Source organism: Pipistrellus kuhlii, unplaced genomic scaffold (genome assembly GCF_014108245.1).
Source record: "Pipistrellus kuhlii isolate mPipKuh1 unplaced genomic scaffold, mPipKuh1.p scaffold_m20_p_31, whole genome shotgun sequence".
Lineage (NCBI taxonomy): Eukaryota > Metazoa > Chordata > Mammalia > Chiroptera > Vespertilionidae > Pipistrellus > Pipistrellus kuhlii.
Genome location: NW_023425531.1, coordinates 1457982 through 1478114, shown reverse-complemented (window position 1 = coordinate 1478114; position 20133 = coordinate 1457982). Strand labels below are relative to the sequence as shown.

Below are 20133 nucleotides of genomic sequence, written 5' to 3'. Positions count from 1 at the left end.
GAATAATAACCATTATGGCTTGTTGCAGTTTAGGTTCTTACAAGGGTATTTCTGGGATCACATGATCTCACATATCTAGAGGAAATAATGAACAACATAAATAGACCCAGAGAAAGAGAACCAGCAATCAGACTCTCAAACCTCAGAGGGAAAGTAGGGGTGGATGGGGGTAAGGGGAAGAGATCAACCAAAGGACTTGTGTGCATACATAAGGACCTAGCCAGTGGCCATGGAAAACGGGGGTTGGGGGGGGGCATATCTAGGGAGGGGTTTGGGATGGGAAGGGGGAATAAGGACAATTATGTGAGACCATAATCAATTAAAAAAAAAAGATACCTAGGAATAAACTTAACTAATATGGTAAAAGACTTTTATGTGGAAAAGTACATGATACTGAAAAAAGAGATATAGGAAGATGTAAACAGAAGAACATACCATGTTCATGGACTGGCAGAATCAACATCATTAAAATTTCCGTAATATCCAAAGCAATCTATAAGTTCAATGCACTCCCCATTAAAATATCAACGGCATATTTCACATACCTAGAAAGAACTGTCCAAAAATTCATCGAAATAAAAAAAGACCCCAAATAGCCACAGTAATCCTGAGAAAGAAGAACAAAGTAGGTGGAATCTCAACACCAAAATGGACAAAAGGCTATATATGACAAACTTACAGCGAACATCATACTGAATGGACAAAATTAAAATAAGTTGACCCTAAGAACAGGAACATTTCAGGGATGTCTACTTTCACCACTCTTATTCAACACTAGAGGGTGGGGTCTGGACAGCCCACTCTGATGGTGGCCGATTGGGCTGGACTGGCCAGGGGGGATGTCGTGGGCCTTTGGTGAGTGGTTGGCTCGATGGCCCAGCCCCCTGGTCAAACTCCCAATTGAGGGGACAATTTGCATATAGTCTTTTATTATAAAGGATAGTACTGGAAGTCATAGCCATAGCGATTAGACAAGAAGAAGATATAAAAGGCATCTAAATTCAAAAGAAGTAAATCTCTCATTATTCATAGATGAAATAATATTGTACACAGAAAACCCTAAAGACTCCATCAAAAAACTACTGGATTTATCAAATGAATTTGGCAATTTAGCAGGATACAAAATCAACACCCAAAATTCGATGGCTTTTTTATACATCAAAACTGAATCCTCAGAAAGAGATACTAAACAAGCAATTCTAAACAAACAAAAACTTAGGAATAAACTTAACCAAGGAGGATAAAGACATGTACTTGAAAAACTGCAAGACATTAAAAAAGAAACATCAGATATAAACCAATGCAAGAACATACAGTGTTCATAGATTGGTAGAATCAACATTATTAAAATGTGCATACTACTCAAGGCAATCTACAGATTCAATGCAATCCCTATTAAAATACCAACAGCATATTTCACAGAGCTACAACAAATACTCCAAAAATTTATATGGAGCTATAAAAACAAAACAAAAAACCCTGAATAGCCCCAGCAATATTGAGAAAACAAAGCTGGAGGAATCACAATACCAGATTTTAAGTTATACTGCAAAACCACCACAATCAAATCAGCCTGGTACAGGCACAAGAACAGGCATATATATAAATGGAACAGAATAAAAAACCGAGAAATCAATCCAAGCCATTGTGTTCAATTAATATTTGACAAAGGAGGCAAGAGCATACAATGGAGTTAAGACAGTCTCTTCAATAATGGTGTCGAATACATGCAAAAAAATGAAACTAGACCACCAACTTATACCACACACAAAAACAAACTCAAAATGGATAAAAGACTTAAATGTAAGCAGAAAAATGGTAATCCTAAAAAAACATAGGCAGCAAAATCATAGCAGTATGTTTATGGATACATCTCCTAGGACAAAGAAAACTAATGAGAAAATAAACAAATAAGACTACATCAAAGTATAAACTTCTACACAGCAAAAGAAACCATCAACAAGTGAAAAGAGATGTATGGGAGAGCATATTTGGCAATGATACATCTAATAAATTCCTAGACACATACAATCTTCCAAAACTCAATCAGGAAGAATCAGAAAACCTGAGTAGGTCAATAACACTTGAGGAAAATGAAGCAGTAATTTAAAAATTTCCAGCAGCCCTAGCTAATTTGGCCCAATGGATAGAGCTTTGGCCTGGTGGACCAAAGGGTCCTGGGTTTGATTCCAGCTAAGGGCACATGCCTGGGTTGCAGGCTCAATCCCCAGTAGGAGGCGTGCAGGAGGAGGTAGTTGATACATGATTATTTCTCATCATTGATTTCTATCTCTCTCCCTGTCCCTTCCTCTCTGAATCAAAAAAATATATTAAAAAAAAAAAAAAAAAGACTTACAGCAAACAAAAGTCCTGGACTGGATAGATTTACAGGTAAATTTTACCAAGCATTCAAAGAAGAACTAACACCTGTTCTCCTCAATCTATTCCAAAAAATTCAAGAGGAAGGAACACTTCCAAGCTCTTTTTATGAGCCCAGCGCTATCCTAATTCCAAAACCAGATAGACCCCACCAAGAAAGAAACTTACAGGCCACTATCCATGAGAAACACAGATGCTAAACCCCTCAACACAATATTAGCAAATCGGATCCAGCAATATGTTAAAAAATAAATAAACAAACACCATGATCAAGTGGGATTTTTTCCAGGCATGCAATGCTGGTACAATGTTCACAAATCAGTAAATGTGATACATCATATATGCAAATTGAAAGAAAAAAAATCATCATATTAAAAGATACAGGAAAAGCATTTGACAAAATTCAGCACCCTTTTTTGATAAAAACTCTCAAAAAGTTGGAACAGAGGGATCATACCTCTACATAATAAAGGCCACATATGACAAACCTATAGCCAACATAATACTCAATGAGCAAAAACTAAAAGCTTTTTCCTTAAGAACAGGAACAAGACAAGGAAGTTCACTTTTACCACTCTTATTGAACACAGTGCTAGAAGATATATGCTAAGTGAAATAAGCCAATCCTAGAAAGACTAATATCACATGATCCCACTTATTTGTGGCATCCACTGAACAAAATGGATTGACCAACAGGGTTGGGGGGATGAGAACAGATAAACCAAATGCATAGCCCTTGGGTACAGGCAACAGGGTAGTGAATACTTGGGGGTGGGGGTGGAGGTAGGGGTAGGGGATATGGGCTGGGAGAAGGGGGGAATGGGAGATATTTGCAGGCCGAGGGACCCCACGGGTGCCTGAATCCATGCCCCAGGGCTCTAGTATTCACGATAAAAGGTGATTGAATCTTTTTGGGAACTGGTTAAAACTTAAGTACACTTAAAGCAGACATCTTACTAGCTATAGGTGTGATTCCAATGGTTACTGGACAACAGCTAACTATAGCAGGGTAAGTGGGCAGATACTAGAAACAATTCTCTAAAGCTCCTAGGATGAAACCTATTATCAGCAACATTTCAATGTATAGGAATTTGTCTTCTGATCGTAATCCACTAAGTCATATTTAGAGCAGGAGAAGGGGGGGGGGGGGGAGAGTGTGAGAGAAAGAACGATCTATCAGTTCCTCCTATTAGGGCTGGACCTGGGATCAAGGCAGCAACCTTTTGGTGTGCAGGATGATGCTCTGACAGACTGGGCCACCTGGCTAGGGTGAACAAAGACCTCCTTCCCTCTTTTTTAAAAAAGAACTTCTAGTATAATAGTTGAAAGTAGACTCAACAGTGTCCCAGGTAAACAATTGTGAAGACACCACAAATTGAGAGACCAGTGAGATTTGGCTCTCCCATTTTCTTACTTGACCCAAACAACTGCATTTTTCTTTACTCCTATTTAATTTTCTTTACTCATATTTCTTTACTCCAATGGTAGCAGTTTTTGGTCCCTAATTGAATAGAGCTATATTAGAAGTCAACAGCTGCCTTTTTGCTCAATATACACAATAGCAAGTGTCAACATGCCAAATGTGACCTTTTATTTATGGTAAAGCTAGTATAGAGACACACAAAAAAGTGCATTTTCTTAATTGAAACAAAAACAAAAAAACAGAGCAACCACTATGCTATACACTTGAAGCTAATACAAAATAACAGAAAATGTAAATTATAATTAAAATTAAACTTTTTTTTAAAAATAAAAGGAAAGATATAGAGCAGTGAAATAAAAAAAAATGTCAGTTTCTTGACTAAATTGGAGTCAAATACAGAAACTTATCTAAGTAAACTATACAAGTTGGTTGGTTTATACTCACAAATACATTTAAATTTTGACAGGAACCCCAAATCCATGGTTCTTTATTTTGTCAACTCCAAAGCAATAAATCTCAAAGGAACATCACATTCTACCTGCTCACTTGGTAAGGCACACTTATTTGGTGAGGATTCTCTTCTCTGTTATTCTTTTTTTTTTTTTTTAACTATATTTTATTGATTTTGTACAGAGAGGAAGAGAGAGGGATAGAGAGTTAGAAACATCGATGAGAGAGAGTCATCGATCAGCTGCCTCTTGTACACCCCCTACTGGGGATATGCCCCAACCAAGGTACATGCCCTTGATCGGAATCGAACCCGGGACCTTTCAGTCCCCAAGCCGACACTCTATCCATTGAGCCAAACCGGTTTCGGCCTCTTCTCTGTTCTTTACAGCTAATGAGACACAGTCAAGTTTACAGAGATATATTACTGAAGAGTGATTTTTATCCAGATATTTATTTTTAGGGACATTGATATTTAAAGACCTTTAGGTTCCCTTATGGCTCTTACGAAACCTCTTTAGTATTTCAACAATACCTTTTCTTAATATTACTTTTTCATCAGTCTGTGAATGAAATAATGTAGCCACTACACTTGTTACTAACTGTATCAGCTTTCCTTAAGTATTAACTTTTCTAGCAGTTAACAGTTGCTAGTTGGGTTGAGAATTCTAGAAAGTACTGGGGGGGGGAGGGGGGGAGTGTGTACTGCCAGAACTTGAAAATAAATCATTCTGACAATGAAAAAGATATATCATGTTTACCTAAATCATCACAGACATGTAAAGCTATAAATATGAAATTTATACCTATATATTGATATTATCACTGCAGTCACAGCATAAACTAACCTTCTGAGTTATTTAGAGGATATAAAACACTATCTAAATATCCATTCAAGTCACATTATTTACACTCTTACTTATAATTCAACATTAATAATTTCATGAACAGGAGAAACCAAGATGGCAGCAAAGGTAAACGACTACACTGCCGCCTCGAACAACAATTTCAAAACTACAAAAGACAAAAAAAGTCTATCACCCAGAACCACGGGAAAGCTGGCTGAGTGGAAGTTCTACAACTAGAAGGCAAGAGAAAGGAGCACAAACACTGAAAAGCTGAGGTATGGAGGCACGCGAATTGGGCTGGTGCCGGCAACTGGGCACGTGGCTTTTTTTCAACCCGAAGGGAGACAAGCTCTCAATCACTCTGAAATCCCATTTCTGGGGACACGTGGGGAACCCAGACGCCTCCCGGGAGAAGCTGGTCTGTCGGCCATCGGGTTGGAAAGTGAGGGTGACTACTTTGCAGAGGTGCGGGCAGCAATCATTGTTTACTGGGCTGGAATGCGGGAAGCAGGGACTTGAAAACGTGGAAAGGCAGAGGTGGCTGACAGCAGCCATGCTGTTTGCCATGCCCTAGCCTCGTGATGCCCTGAGAACCTGCCCCACACATTCTACAAACACGCCCAGGCTCCACACAGCAGCTTTTGCATATAAATGGCCTGCCCTGTGGCAGCTTAACAAAATAAAATGCAGCTCCAGTCAGACTGCTCCAAAACTGCCAAATCCCAAAGAGGAGGAAACTGTAGTTTTTGCTGTAGCTCCTGCTGAGTGTCCTCAGACAGTAGCTGACCTGTACCCCATTGGAGCTCCAGAAACTAGTGTATCTAGTGTTCTGTGTGAGATGACACCAGATTTCAACTACTTTCATAAGGGAAACATTCAAGAGGCAGACTCAGTGAGCACCAAAGCCCCACTGGAACAAGACCTGCCCCATAAGAGTGTCTCCAGCACAGCAATTCTTCCATTATACCAAGTTTCCCTGAAAATAAAACATCCTCCGAAAATAAGACCTACTTACAGGTTTCCTTCTGAGTGAAATATAAGGCATCCCCCCGAAAATAAGAACCCCCTAGGCTTTGTCTCAGAATAAAAACTAATTTACCATAAACTGGTCGCTAGGGCCGCCCCGACTGGCATCTAGCAACCAGTGACGTTATGCGAAGTCCTGACGTCACTGCTGTGTGGAGGCGGAGCGGAGGTTGGAGTGAGTGGTGAGCGTGGGGTAGGAGAGAGGAGGAGACTTTCGCAGATGCGTGTAGAACAGGAGGATTAAAGCAGACGGGACTCGGCAAAGATGGTGAGTGCTGGTCTGTCTCTGGTGACACTACTGATGTTTGCGCCGCCCTCATGATGGCTGAAGGTTCTCAGTCAGTGGCAGGCCCTGCTCCAGCCCAGATCCAGGCCCCAGCAAGCCCAGTGACAGTCCCCAGGCAGGCCCCAGGGGGTAAGTGTCTGATAAAGGGGTAGGGGGGATGTCTAGTGAAGGTGTTCAGTGGCACAGGAGTGGGGGGAGGGGGATCACTTAAAAGGACATAGGAGGATCAAAAGGGGTTACTAAAATGGTAATTCCCCCCTCTGATTCTCCTGTGCCATTTTGATTCCCCCCTCTGATCCCCCCTGTGTCATTTTAAGTGATCCTCTCCCCCCACCTTGATACCTCAATTCCTTTTTTTTACCCCTAGAAATGAGCGCAAAAAGAAAAAGCTACTCTGTGATGTACAAGAAAGGAATCGTGGAAGACTCTTGGGGCCAAAATCTTACTGCTTTCTGCAAAGAGAAGATGTTGAGTATCCGAGTGGTCCGAAAATGGCGAGCAGAGTATGGTAACCTCATTGAACAAGTGGACAAGGGAAATGCTAAAAAGCGCAAGTGTGGATCAGGTCGGCAACCACTTTTTTCCGAGCTGGAAGACCTGATCTGTGAATGGGCTGTTGACAGGAGAGCAAAGGCTTTGGTTGTGAATAGGGCTCAGATTCAAGAATTTGCCCTTGCAATGGCACCAGAGTTTGACATAGCCCCCGAAGACTTCAAAACATCACAACACTGACTGGATAATTTCCTTCAGCGAAGTGAACTGTCTTTAAGAAGATCTACAACATTGTTTAGATGGGTAGATACTCAAGTTATTAAGCGAGCACTTGCATTCAAGTCCTTTATTGATGATGCTGACTTCTCTAAATACAATCTTTCTAACATGATTGCTAGAGATGAAACTGCAGTGTTTATGGGCCAATCATCTCAAACAACAATTGAACAGCAGGGTGCCTCCTTAGTGTATATTCCCTCCACTGCTTACGAAAGTGCAAGTGTTTCCTGTATTTAGGCAATTTGTCTGTATGGCACTAAAATCCCACCTTTAATAATTTCTAAGGGCAAGAAGAAAAAGATTGAACATGTTTTGGGCATTTTTACTCTTGAAACTGAAAAAGCCTGGGGCACGCAAGCAGTTATAAGGAAGTGGGTCGATTTAATGCTGCCGCTTGTTATGCGAGGGAGCCAAAGAGGCCTGCTAGTCTGGGATGCAGCCAGCACTCACCGTGCTAAAGACATGAAGACACTTCTTCATGAAAGAAAAATAGATCAGATAATGATTCCTTCAGGAATGACGGCCTATCTCCAGACTCTTGATATTGTAATAAACAAGCCATTCAAAGACAATGTGCGCATGGAAATTAATAACTACACTGAAAATAGAATGGAGAGAAATCAGCGTGGAAACTTTGTGAAACCTAAACTGCAAGAAGTTGTGACTTGGGTGAAGAATTCATGGGAGAAAAATCACTGACAGTTGCATTGTAAATGCACTGCAAGCAGGCTACCTTGACAAGAAGCACTCATTTAAAGACAGTGCTATTGCTAAACATGAAAGATTTGGTCCACTGATTCTGAAAGAAATGGAGTCACAAGAAATTCACCAGGAAATTCAGGAATTGGATTGTTATGATGATGTTCCAGAAGATGATGACATGATTGTCATTGAATAAATGAGTAAATTCTTGATACTGTAGGATTCACAGTTTGTCTGGTTTGTGTTGACAACTACCATACTACCGTACCATATATAGGTAATAAATTTCCTTAATTTTTATTTAACAATAAATGTGTACCGTATTCTTCTTCATGGAAAAATAAGACATCCCCTGAAAATAAGACCTAGTGCATGTTTGGGAGCAAAAATTAATATAAGACACTGTCTTATTTTCGGGGAAACAGGGTATCTATCTATCTATCTATCAAAGGCTAATATCTATCTAGCTATAAAAGTCTAATATGCTAAGTGTCTCTCCTATCTTCTGGCTAGTTGCTATGATGCGCACTGACCACCAGGGGGCAGAAGCTCAACACAGGAGCTGCTGAGCTGCAGTGACTTGGCAGCAGCAGTTCTCAGGTGATGCACCCCAAAACCAGAGAGAAGGGAGCCCAATTCCACCTTCGGCCGTGCGTTATGTTGTTGCTGCGTCACTGTCGGGCCCAAATCTGGTTACTGCTCACTTCCATTTGTGTTCCACACTCTGTATGGCAGCAACTTTGCAGAGTGCCCTCTCCCACTCTGTGTCCCCTCAGAGAATGCTGGAAAGCCAGTTACAGCCCAATCCCTGCAGGCTGGGCCGGGGGACCCCACCTGCAGGAGGGACGCTCTCATTCTGTAGACACTGGGGAGGGACCACCGGAGGTCCGCTCCAGGGTGTGTTGGTGTGTTCGACCCCTCTCTCCCAGTCCTGTCCCACTGGCCACCTTCTAATTAGTTTCCTTTCAATGTGCACGAATCTGTGCACCGTCACTAGTTAGTTACCGTATTTTTCGGACCATAAGACACACTTTTTTCCCCCCAGAAGTGGGGGGAAAAAGTCCCTGCGTCTTATGGTCCAAATATAGCCTACACATATACTTTAAAAAAAAAGTTTTTTTACTTGCCCGGCTCTGTGTGCTTGCCCGGCTCTAAAATGGTTCTAAATGCTGCTGTTTACTTTACAGGGTTGATTACACGTGTTTATGACTGTGATGTTGGGTTTTAATGCACATAAAATATTTTAGGACACTATTTGTTTCAGAATCTTTTTTTCTTCATTTCCCTTCTCTAAAAACTGGTGCGTCTTATGGTCCGGAGAGTCTTATGGTCCGAAAAATACGGTAATAATTTTCTAGCACTTAATAAATAGGCTAATTATTTTATCTCCCCCCCCCCCCCCCCACGTCAATTAGTTCAGAATATAAGCAGGGAAAGGGGTATCAGTCACTGAGACCTTTAAATACTCCAACATTCAATCTAAGCAATTTTAAAAAGAACAAGAGAGAAATAATTTCAGGAATAAACAGACTATGACAGATGACAATGTGGGTAGAATAACCAATTCTAGATATAAAATTTTTGATTAGCTACAAGGGAGACATTCCTTCAGGCTTTGGGGAAGCATTTGGGAATCTACACAAAGAACACTAAGCGAACCGGTATGATAACATAAACCTCCGTATCACTGAATCCTCAAAGCAAAGGGATGATGCCTCCAAAGGCATCTCTAGATCATCTACATTATCAGAAGTGTTACTTAGCTGTCGATCTTGTTAAAATTAATTCAATAAATTTAAAATTTTTCTTTTTCACCAAAAATGTTTCTCTCTTTAGAGGGGAGAAACCAGTGACAGTGAGGTTAATGGACTTATACAAAGCAAAGGACATCACATTAAGACTGTAACGCAAATATCCTTGTTTCCCAGTTCTATAATCTGGCAAATATTTAACCAAATTAATTAAAATTTAACTTCACTTAAGGTATGTATTAATTGCCAAAACCGGTTTGGCTCAGTGGATAGAGCGTCAGCTGCAGGCTGAAAGATCCCGGGTTCGATTCCAGTCAAAGGCACATCCCCCGTGGGAGGTGTGCAGGAGGCAGCTGATCGATGTTCCTCTCATCGATGTTTCTAGCTCTCTAGCTCTCTCCCTTCCTCTTTGTAAAAAATCAACAAATATATATATATATATATATATATATTTTTTTTTTTTTTAAAGGTATGTATAAATAAGATACAGACAATAGTTCAATGAAGAGGTATTGCTTTCTTGAGATTTTTTTTTTTAAATCCTCACTGGAGAGAGAGAAACATCAATGTGAGAAACATCAGTCGGTACCTCCCCTATGTGCCACGACCAAGGATTGAACCTGTGACCTTTTGGTGTACAGGATAATGCTCCAGCCAAATGAGCCTCTAGCCAGGGCAAAAAGTTATTTTGAAGTGAGTTTTTGCAACACTGAAACTCAAACCTCATCTGCAAAGCATTGATGTGTGGATAAAATGTGGAAATGGCTAGTTTACAACTGCTTAAGTTAACAAGCCTAGAAAAAAATCAGCAATATAAAATTGCTTCAAAAACAATAAAGCACTATATAAAGTGAAAATGCCAATGATGTTGAATTCCAGCCATCAGAAGAAATCTGACCTCAGGACAGCAGAATTATGTAATTTCATTATATTTACCTGCTAGTTTAGATATTCTATTACATTAGTAGAAACTATTATGAGTCCTTACTGAAGTGCACTCACAGGTACTTTCTTTCCCCAGACATGTGCATAATATCTATTTCTATTTCATTATATCTTCAAAAATTTTTGCATTATCTATAAGCTATTAGAACAAGTTCAGGAAATGTTACAACATACAGATGAAAATAAAAGGAATGTAATTTCTAATAAACAAATAAAAACTCTGTCAGAAGATGGTCCATCATCTTATGGCAATATAGTGTATGAGCTGGGATTTTAGAAAGTTATTCTCTAAGTTTTGTTTTTTTAAATTTTATTTTTTAATATTTCATTCCCTTTTGTGATAGTTCAAGTAGAATCTGAGGAGTAGAGAGACTAGATAAGACGAGAGACAGAGAGGAGGAACCGCATGAGAATGAAGTACAAAGCCAAAAAGAAGACAATTTATGAGACTTGTGCTAAATCTGGCCATGTTATTTTTTAAAATATTTTTATTTTATTGATGTTTTACAGAGAGGAAGGGAGAGGGATAGAGAGCTAGAAACATCAATCAGCTGTGTCCTGCACACTCCCCACTGGGGATGTGCTCACAACCAAGGAACATGCCCCTGACCGGAATTGAACCTGGGACCCTTGAGTCCACAGGCTGATGCTCTATCCATTGGGCCAAACCAGTTAGGGCTGGCCATGTTATTTTTTGTTTCCTTAATTTCAAGAACAAGTAACAAGTTCTGAGTTTTAATTTCAAAACTGGGATCCTGAAACCTGTTATTACAAGCTGTAACAGCAACACAACAATACCTAAGTTTTTAAGAAAAAGAATAGTTTATTGATTTTTAGAGAGGAGGAAGGGAGAAAGAGAAATATTGATGTGAGAGGGGGACATCGATAGGCTGTCTCCTGCATGCCGCTACCAAGGACCGAGCCCACAACCTGAGCATGCACCCTGACCTGGAATCATACCTGCAACCTTTGCTGCACGGAGGATGTCCAACTGAGTCACACCAGCACCGAGTCACACCGGCGAGGGCAACACCACCTAACTTTCACTGAGCACTTATATTTGTCAGGTACTGTTTTAAATGCATTACCTCAATTAATAACCACAACAATCCAATGACAGGAGTAGGATTATTATTCTTATTTTTATAGAGGAAGAACTGTAAAGAGAGAGACTAAGTATCTTGCCTAAAGTCACAGAACTAGGTGGTGATGAAGTTCAGATTTGAATCCTAAAGCTTTGCCTTAGTTAAGTTCATTGCAGTGGTTTTCCAACTACATTCTGCAGAATCTTTTGGCTCCAGAATGCTACTTTCAAAGTACTTTGTCCATTCAAAAAATCACAGGAAATCCTGGTCGGTGTGGCTCAGTGGTTGAGCACTGATATATGTACCAGGAGGTCACATGCCAGAGTTGTGAGCTCCATCCCCAGTGGTAGTGTGATTCTCTCATCATTGGTGTTTCTATCTCTCCCTCCCCCTTCCTCTCTGAAATCAATAAAAAATACATATGTTGCCGAAACCGGTTTGGCTCAGTGGATAGATCGTCAGCCTGCGGACTCAAGGGTCCCAAGTTCGATTCCAGTCAAGGGCATATACCTTGGTTGCGGGCACATCCCCAGTTGGGGGTATGCAGGAGGCAGGTGATCGATGATTCTCTCTCATCGATGTTTCTAACTCTTTGTCCCTCTCTCTTCCTCTCTGTAAAAAATTAATAATAATAATAATAATAATAATATATATATATATATAAAAATACACATATTGTTAAAAGACACAAAAACTTTAATACTGCATGCAGTGCACCAAGGGAACCAACATAGCTTTTGCTGCAAGATTGTCACTTTTGTGCAGATCTTAGAATAAAGTTGGTCCTGTCATTTCCCAGGTCTTATTTGGACTTCCTGTAAATATTTCATTGATTTGGAAGGTGTAACTCTGAACTGATTTTTTTTTTTTTTTTTAACTCAAGCCGAGCTCTGCCTGCTCAGGTCAAAGGAACACACAAACTCAAACACCAGGTAAAGTTCAGGCACATCTCATCACCGTGCAAGAATAAGGAACTGAACAAAGGCACATATCTCATTTACTTTAAGTTCTGGGAGCTTACTGTCTGACATAGTTAAAAAATATGGGTTGGTCATGATTTTGAAAAATTTCCTAGTGTCCCTATCTCCTATTATTCATTTCTCTTTCTAGCTACAGAACATGGTATTCTGCGATGACAAGCAAAACTGTTAGGAAAAAAAATAACCCTTTACCCTACTTCAGCAGCACATTCTCACTGTCACACTCCGGGCCATGTGTCCACAATCCCCTGCCCTTTCGCTTCGCTGTACTGACCGCTCCCAGTCAGGTCTTTGATTCCCTTGGGTCCACTCTTCCATATACTGTTTGCTATTCATTGACTAACCCACACATGTCAAACACAAGGCCCGCGGGCCAAATCCGTCCCGCCAGGCCTTGCAATGTGGCCCGCACCGCGCTGTCATCACTGCACTCCGCTGGGTTCCATCACAATGACAGTTTATGACTGTTCAGTAAACCATTCGGCCCGCGATTTAGGCTGGATTTTAGATTTTGGCCCCTTCTCTGATTGAGTTTGACACCCCTAGACTAACCCATTGCTCTTTCCTTTAGTCACTTTTACTCTACCAGGCAACAGTCCATGAGCCACCATAATAATACCAGGGACCCAGTGCACAAATTCGTGCACCTTGAAAGGAACTGTGGGCTGCAAGGCTGCAGTGGACACAGGGGCGGGTCTTGGTCCATCTTCTGCGTCCCCACCCAGCTCCTCCCACTGAGGCCCCTAGTCTCGTCTGCCAGCAGCCCTGCTGCTTCCATGCACTGACGGTGCCAACCCCACTTGCACCTGCTGATGGTTCGGAGCATTTGGGGCCGGTGCTGTCAGCAGGTGGGAGCAGCAGCTGCTGCCCACATCGCCCCTCAGGAGGAGGAGGAGGAGGAGGTGAAGTAGCCCTCAGGGGCAATTGGGGCTGGCCGGCAGCCACCACTCATACCCGCTGACGGCACCAAGTGATCAGGGCTGGTGCTGGCAGCAGGTGTGCCCAGTGGGACCCCGACGCATGGGAGCAAAGAATTTCCAGTAACTACCAGAGGCTCGCCCTGATGACAGCGACCGGCTCCCCACCCTGGTCTGGCGCCCCCACTCACCTGCTCCACCATCCTGCCGCTGCCAATGTCCGCCATGTTTCGCACTCTGCCGCCTACTGCTGACCCCCCCCCCCCCCCCATGTTCCCCATGCACCTCCTAGCAATTGGCTCTTTGGTTGTTCCACCATTCAGTATACTTGCATTTTAGGGTTTTATATATATACTGGACACACGGTGCATGAAATTCGTGCACGGTGTGTGTGTCCCTCAGCCCAGCCTGCACCCTCTCCAATCTGGGATCCCTCTCACAATCCAGGACTGTTGGCTCCCAATAGCTGGTCTGCCTGCCTTCCTGATAGCCACTAACTGCTTCTGCCTGCCAGCCTGATCACCCCCTAACCACTCCCCTGCCAGCCTGTTTGCCCCTAACTGTCCTCCCCCCTGCAGGCCTGGTCACCCCTAACTACCCTCCCCTGTAGGCCTGTTCCCCCCCTCCCCCAACTGTTCTCCCCTATAGGCCTGGGTCCCCCCCCCAACTGCCCTCCCTTGCAGCCAGGTCCCCCCCGCCCCCGCCAACTGCCCTTTCCTGCAGACCTGGTTGCCCCCAATTACCCTCCTCTGCCAGCTCAGTCACCCCTAACTGCCCTTCTCTGCAAGCCTGATTGCCCCCAACTGCACTCCCTTGCAGGCCTGATCCCTCCCTACTGCCCTCCCCTGCTGGTCTGATTGCCTACAACTGCCCTCTCTTGCAGGCCTGGGTCCCCCGATACTGCCCTCCCCTGCTGGCCATCTGTGTCCACATGGGGGCAGCAATCTTTTTAAAAAAATATATTTTATTGATTTTTTTACAGAAAGGCAAGGGAAAGTATAAACATTAATGAGAGAGAAACATCGATCAGCTGTCTCCTGCACACCCCCTACTGGGGATGCGCCCACAACCAAGGTACATGCCCTTGACCGGAATCAAACCTGGGAACTTTTAGTCCGCAGGTCAATGCTCTATCCACTGAGCCAAACCGGTTTCAGCGGAGGTAGCAATCTTTGACCACATGGGGGCAGCCATCATATGTGTTGGATTGATGATCAATTTGCATATTACTCTTTCTGCACTGGATGGGAGGTTCCCTCAACCAGGCTGCACCCTCTTGCAATTTGTGCCTGCTGGCTCCTAACTGCTCACCTGCCTGCCTGCCTGATTGTCCCTAACCCCTCTGTCTGCCTGATTGCCCCTAACCTCTCTGACTGCCGAATCACCCCTAACTGCCTCTGCCTGGTTGCCTGATCACCCCCAACTGTTCTCTCCTACTGGCCTGATCCCCCTAACTGCTCTCCCCCGCTGGCCTGATTTCCCCTAACTACCTCTGCCTCAGCCCCGCCACCATGGCTTTGTCCAGAAGATCTCCTGGTCAAATTATTACTCTTTTATTAGTATAGACAGATTTTGACCAATACCCTAAATTCCTTTGCTCCACTGTCATTTTGTCCCAGGTAGCTGGCAAACACCAAACCTGAATGAGCCTTCTACTGGCTTTCACCACAACCTAATACCAAGTAGCTGAGCACTCTGGAGAAGGCAAACAGGCAGATGTGTTATCACATTGGTTGACCACCAACTTCTCTGAGGCTCCCACACTGCTAGGCAATCCTACAATGTCACTGGATGGTGGGCTCTCTCTGCAACTCTCCACTTATTCCAAACATTTCAGCTTACTTCAAACCTTGGACTTCTATTCCTCCCATCTCCATAGCAACTCATAGCAGAAGGCTTAGCCTACTAGCTGTACTCATCCTATCCTTGCTTTCTCTTGAATATAACAGAGGAGCTATATACCCTTTCCCAGTGCTTTGAGTACTGCCCTTTTCCATCTTCTCAGGAATGGTATGCTGTTACTTATCTTTCTTCTCCTGTACAGATAATAGTTCCTTCTCAACTACATAGCTTTCTCTTGGATTATTTAGTCTACTAGTGGCCTGGTGCATGAAATTTGTGCAAGGGGGAGGGAGGTGTGTGTCTCTCAGCCCGGCCTGCACCCTCTCCAATCTGGGACTCCTTGAAGGATGCCCAATTGCTGGTTTAGGCCCAATTCCTGGATCAGGCCTAAACTGGCAGGACATCCCTCTCACAATCTGGGACCTCTGGCTCCCAACCACTCACCTGCCTGCCTACCTGCCTGATTGTCCCTAATCACTCTGCATGCCTGCCTGTTCAACCTCAACTGTCCTGTGTCTCCTCCCTCCCCCTCTGGCCTGCTCACCCCCAACTGCCCTCCCCTGCCAGCTTGATCGCTCCTAACTGCCTCTGCCTCTGCCCTACCACCATGGCTTTGTCCGAAGGACATCCTGAAAGTCTCCTGGTCTAATTAGCATATTACCCTTTTATTAGTATAAATTGAAATTCCACCTGGAACTTCTTTGCAAGGAGGATCTTTTTTGCTAAAACAGTGAAACTTCTTTACCCTTAAAAACATAAAGCCCCCAAAAAAGTCTCATAAAAGGAGTCCTGCATATACAATTAGGGCATAAACAGAAACAGGTGATAAACTGACGTCACACATATAACTGTGCAAACTAGTAATGCTGATGTTGCCAACATTTTCAGAGGGGAAAAAAAAACTCATAGAAAATTTACAAATTTTTACAAACTGACATGTAACAGTGGGTATGTTTAAGGTGTACAATGTATTGATTTCATATTTACCTACTGCAACAGGATCACCACCTGGCATTAGCTAACATTTCTATCACCTCACATAACATATAGTACACTTTACAACTGAGAGCTGTGCCAAAACTGTATGGGCAGGAAGGGGAGCAGTGTTATTTGGACAGCCAGTAAGCCTGACAGCATGATTTTATGTGACTGGGTCTAGAAGAGGGAGGAAAGGGTGGGAGGAGTAAGCAACAAATGTCCCAGCTACAGCCTTTCTTAAGAACTAAAAATATTGCAGGATAAATACAGAACCGTAAGTAATACTTAAGCAGTAGGTTGACAGCTTAGTGATACATTTTTTATGACAAATTGTTCACGGAAGGCACTTGACATTCCTAACCCCCAATATCCACTCCTCCTGCAATGAGCAAGCAGACACCAGCGACGCTTCCCCTGCGACACCCTCCCTTGGAAGGTGCCGCCGAGTCCTGGGTCCGGGGCTCCGGCCCGCGGGTCCGGGGGCTGCTGGGCCGTTTATTGAACAGGCGGAGCCATCGAGCGCTCTAACGCTCCATGAAATGAAGTTTGTTAGTAGTTTATAGCTCCCGGGCCTTAAATAAAGCCAAGTTATAACCACGGAGACCTCAGAGGGAGAATCGGAAGCCACACACCACAGCGCTGCCTGCGGACGGGGGCCGGGCGGGGAGCTCCCCCAGGCCGGTGAGCGCCCGCCGCCCTCCCCGCCGGGTCCGGGGTCCGGGGTCTGGCCCGGCGGCTCTGGGTCTCTCCTCGCCCACAGGCAGCCTCGCTCCGGCCCAACCTCCCCGCAGCTTTAGGATCCCTTCGCCGGTGCCTCAGTTTCTTCCCGTTTCCAACGGGACTTTTCTTTAAACAGAATGAAGCTGGTCCCCCCCGCGGCCCTCACGTCTGGGGACCGTCTCCCCTCAGCCTGCTTCCCGGCCGGGACCCGCCAGCCCAGCCCGGCCTCACGCCCCGGCCCCTTCCCCGCCAGCCCGTCCTCACCCCGTCCTCACCGCCGTCACCCCGCCGGCCCGTCCGCACCCCGTCCTCACCGCCGGCCCGTCCGCACCCCCGTCCTCACCGCCGTCACCCCGCCGGCCCGTCCGCACCCCCGTCCTCACCGCCGTCACCCCGCCGGCCCGTCCTCACCCCGTCCTCACCGCCGGCCCGTCCGCACCCCCGTCCTCACCGCCGTCACCCCGCCGGCCCGTCCGCACCCCTGTCCTCACCGCCGTCACCCCGCCGGCCCGTCCGCACCCCCGTCCTCACCGCCGTCACCCCGCCGGCCCGTCCGCACCCCCGTCCTCACCGCCGTCACCCCGCCGGCCCGTCCGCACCCCGCCGGCCCCTCGCCCGCCGCTCACCCGCGGACTCCCCGGTGTTGATCCAGTCGGGGTTGGCGATGCTGGCGATGGCGAAGATGTCGGCGGCGAGGAAGAGACATCCTGAGATGATGGTCAGTTTATCCATCTCCCCGCCCCGCTCCCCCCTCCCCCCGAGCCCCGGGCAGGCCGGGCCTCACGCCTCGCGCCCCATGGGCCGCCGCCGGGGCCCGGAGTCCCGCGCCGCTGCCCTCCGCGCGCCCGGGACCAGCAGCCGCGGCGCGGCCCGCACAGCCGGATCCGCCGCCCGCCCCGGAAGTGCTCGGCGCGCCCGCCCCTCGCCCGGAAGCGAAGCCGCGACGCGGACCCCCGGCGTCCTCCGGCCTCGGCGCCCGGGCCGCCGCGCTCCCCCGACCTCTGCCGCGCGGCGCCGGCCCTGCGCGGCTCTGGCCGCCTCGGAGGCCACGCCTTCTTGCCAGTAATAACAACAACACAACAATAATTATTATTATTATGATAATGATAATAATGATGTCGCTCTCGTCGGAAATGACCTCTGGTCACAAGATGCCCTCAGCCTGAGACGCGGGCCGCGGGCGCTGGTCGGCCCCAGCCGCACAGCCCGGTCCCCGTGGGTCCCCCTCCGCGCCGCCTGAACGGAACCCCCGCCCCGCCGCCGGGCCGGGCGCCCCGGGGACGCCGCCGCTCCTCCGAAGCGGACGTCCCGCTGAGACAGCGACGCGCTGGACCTGGTCTTCAGAGGTCGTTTCAGGTGTTGACCTGTGAGCCGGTTGGGGTCGGTCAGAGGGGGGGACCGGGGGTGACGCTGAGGCCGCGGGGCCTGGGGCCTGAGCCCTGATCTGACGGAGAAGCTCGCGCGGCCCGGGCGCGGGCGCGGGCGCGGGGCCCGGGCCGGGCTGGGCCGCGCTGAAGTTGTGTTGTGTTCACGGTGCAGCCGGAGGGTCTCAGCCAGTGAGATCCTATTCAGTCTGCACAGAGTGTAGCCGGGAGGGAAGGAGGGAGGGGCTGCATGGAAGCAGATAGATCAGGTAGCAGACCAAGCAGGCAAGGAGAGAGATGTTGCTTTGAAGCACCAAGCTTGGTAAAAACTGCCGTTTAATATTTTAACCCTGCTGTTTGGCTTCTGTACTCATTTGCTTGCTAAAACAATAGAAAAGTTATTTTGAATTTCTGAACTTATGTATGCTATCCCAATCGATTGAATACTCCATTGATGGTGGTTTGGATATCCACTGATTGTGATCTCACTGGTTATTGAAGCACATTCTCTGGGAACCAGGACAGCTCCACCACCCTAAGTTGCTTCAGTGGCTACAGATAATGCGTTCGGCCCGGGAATCTGGACAGCACAGCTGTTCTAAACTAGAGGCCTGGTGCATGAAATTCATGCATGGGTCTGGTCCCTAGGGCTGGCTAGAGATGGAAGTGTGAGTGTTTGGCGGGGAAGGGCAGGTCCCAGCTGATGTCTGGGACCTGGGAGGCACCTGGGCCCGCTGGCTCCTGTGTGCTCCCCTCTGCCTGAGTCACAGGGCCCTCCACCGGCACTGCTGGGTGCAGTCTTCGGGGCGACTGAGTCCTGCTCACACCTGCCTTGGCCTGGTGTCACCCACTCACCTGCCACAGTCCCACTCTCATCCAGGCCGATTGGGGAGGGCAACGCCTCCACTGTTCCCAGCACCACCATGTTCCACACTGCCTCCTGGTGGTCAGTGCACATGTGCACTGACCACCAGTTGAATGACCGAACTCCCAGTTGAATGACGGCCTGAGGGGACAATTTATATATTACACTTTTATTATATAGCATTGCTTCATGGTGGTCCCAGATAATGTGTTTCTGTTGATTCAGTGATCCGTAGACCCAAAAATTGTAGGTAACTAACTTGCTCAATTTTGCTTCTGTGACTGCTTTGTGCAACCAGGTTCCTCATTCCAGAACCCAAAGATGTAATCGATACCTTTGTGATATTCTGCATCTAAGCTAGATGTGGCAAGCTTTTCAGCGCTGCGAGATCTGGAGTTTTTGCCCCTCGTATGCCACCATAATGACTCCATAATTCGACTTTTTGAGGTGTTCTTTGTGAAATTTGGGTTACAGTGCAACAGCTTTGGCTGGGATGAGAATAGTGAAGATGGAGAAAAACGGACAATTTGGATGTTTCATAGGCAGAGGGAGTGAGTAAGATAATGAGGTTGAAAGAGAGGACTCAGGAGTGACTCCTAAGTGTTCGGAGTAACCAGGTATTTGGTGAACTACTTGGGGCCTTTGGAGAAGCTTAGAGGTAGATCCTCCCTCCCCCCACCTGGTGGGCGGAGTATGATTTTGGCTTCTCACTTAGGTTGGATGGGTAACCAGAAAAAGAGAGAAGAGAGAACACATTTGTTAGCGATCGTTGTCTATCCTATCGTTCTGCAGTCTAGTGGAGAT

At 46.0% G+C, this 20133-nt stretch overlaps 1 protein-coding gene across 4 annotated transcripts in view; it reads right to left on the bottom strand.

Annotated features, from left to right (window-relative positions):
• The window catches only part of MOSMO (modulator of smoothened), a 65133-nt gene extending 47135 nt beyond the window's left edge, over positions 1 to 17998 (bottom strand). The window contains exon 1 of one of the 4 annotated variants that reach the window (XR_006743068.1): positions 17727 to 17996. Coding sequence is in view for 3 of the 4 variants with exons in the window: in XM_036460204.2 (XP_036316097.1) it covers positions 17727 to 17832 (106 nt within the window). In the remaining variant the exon portion in view is untranslated. Of the gene's footprint in view, positions 1 to 17726 lie in introns of all 4 variants that reach the window. The other 3 variants (XM_036460204.2, XM_036460205.2, XM_036460203.2) reach the window with 3 other exon arrangements.
• Between the last annotated feature and the right edge of the window lie 2135 nt (positions 17999 to 20133).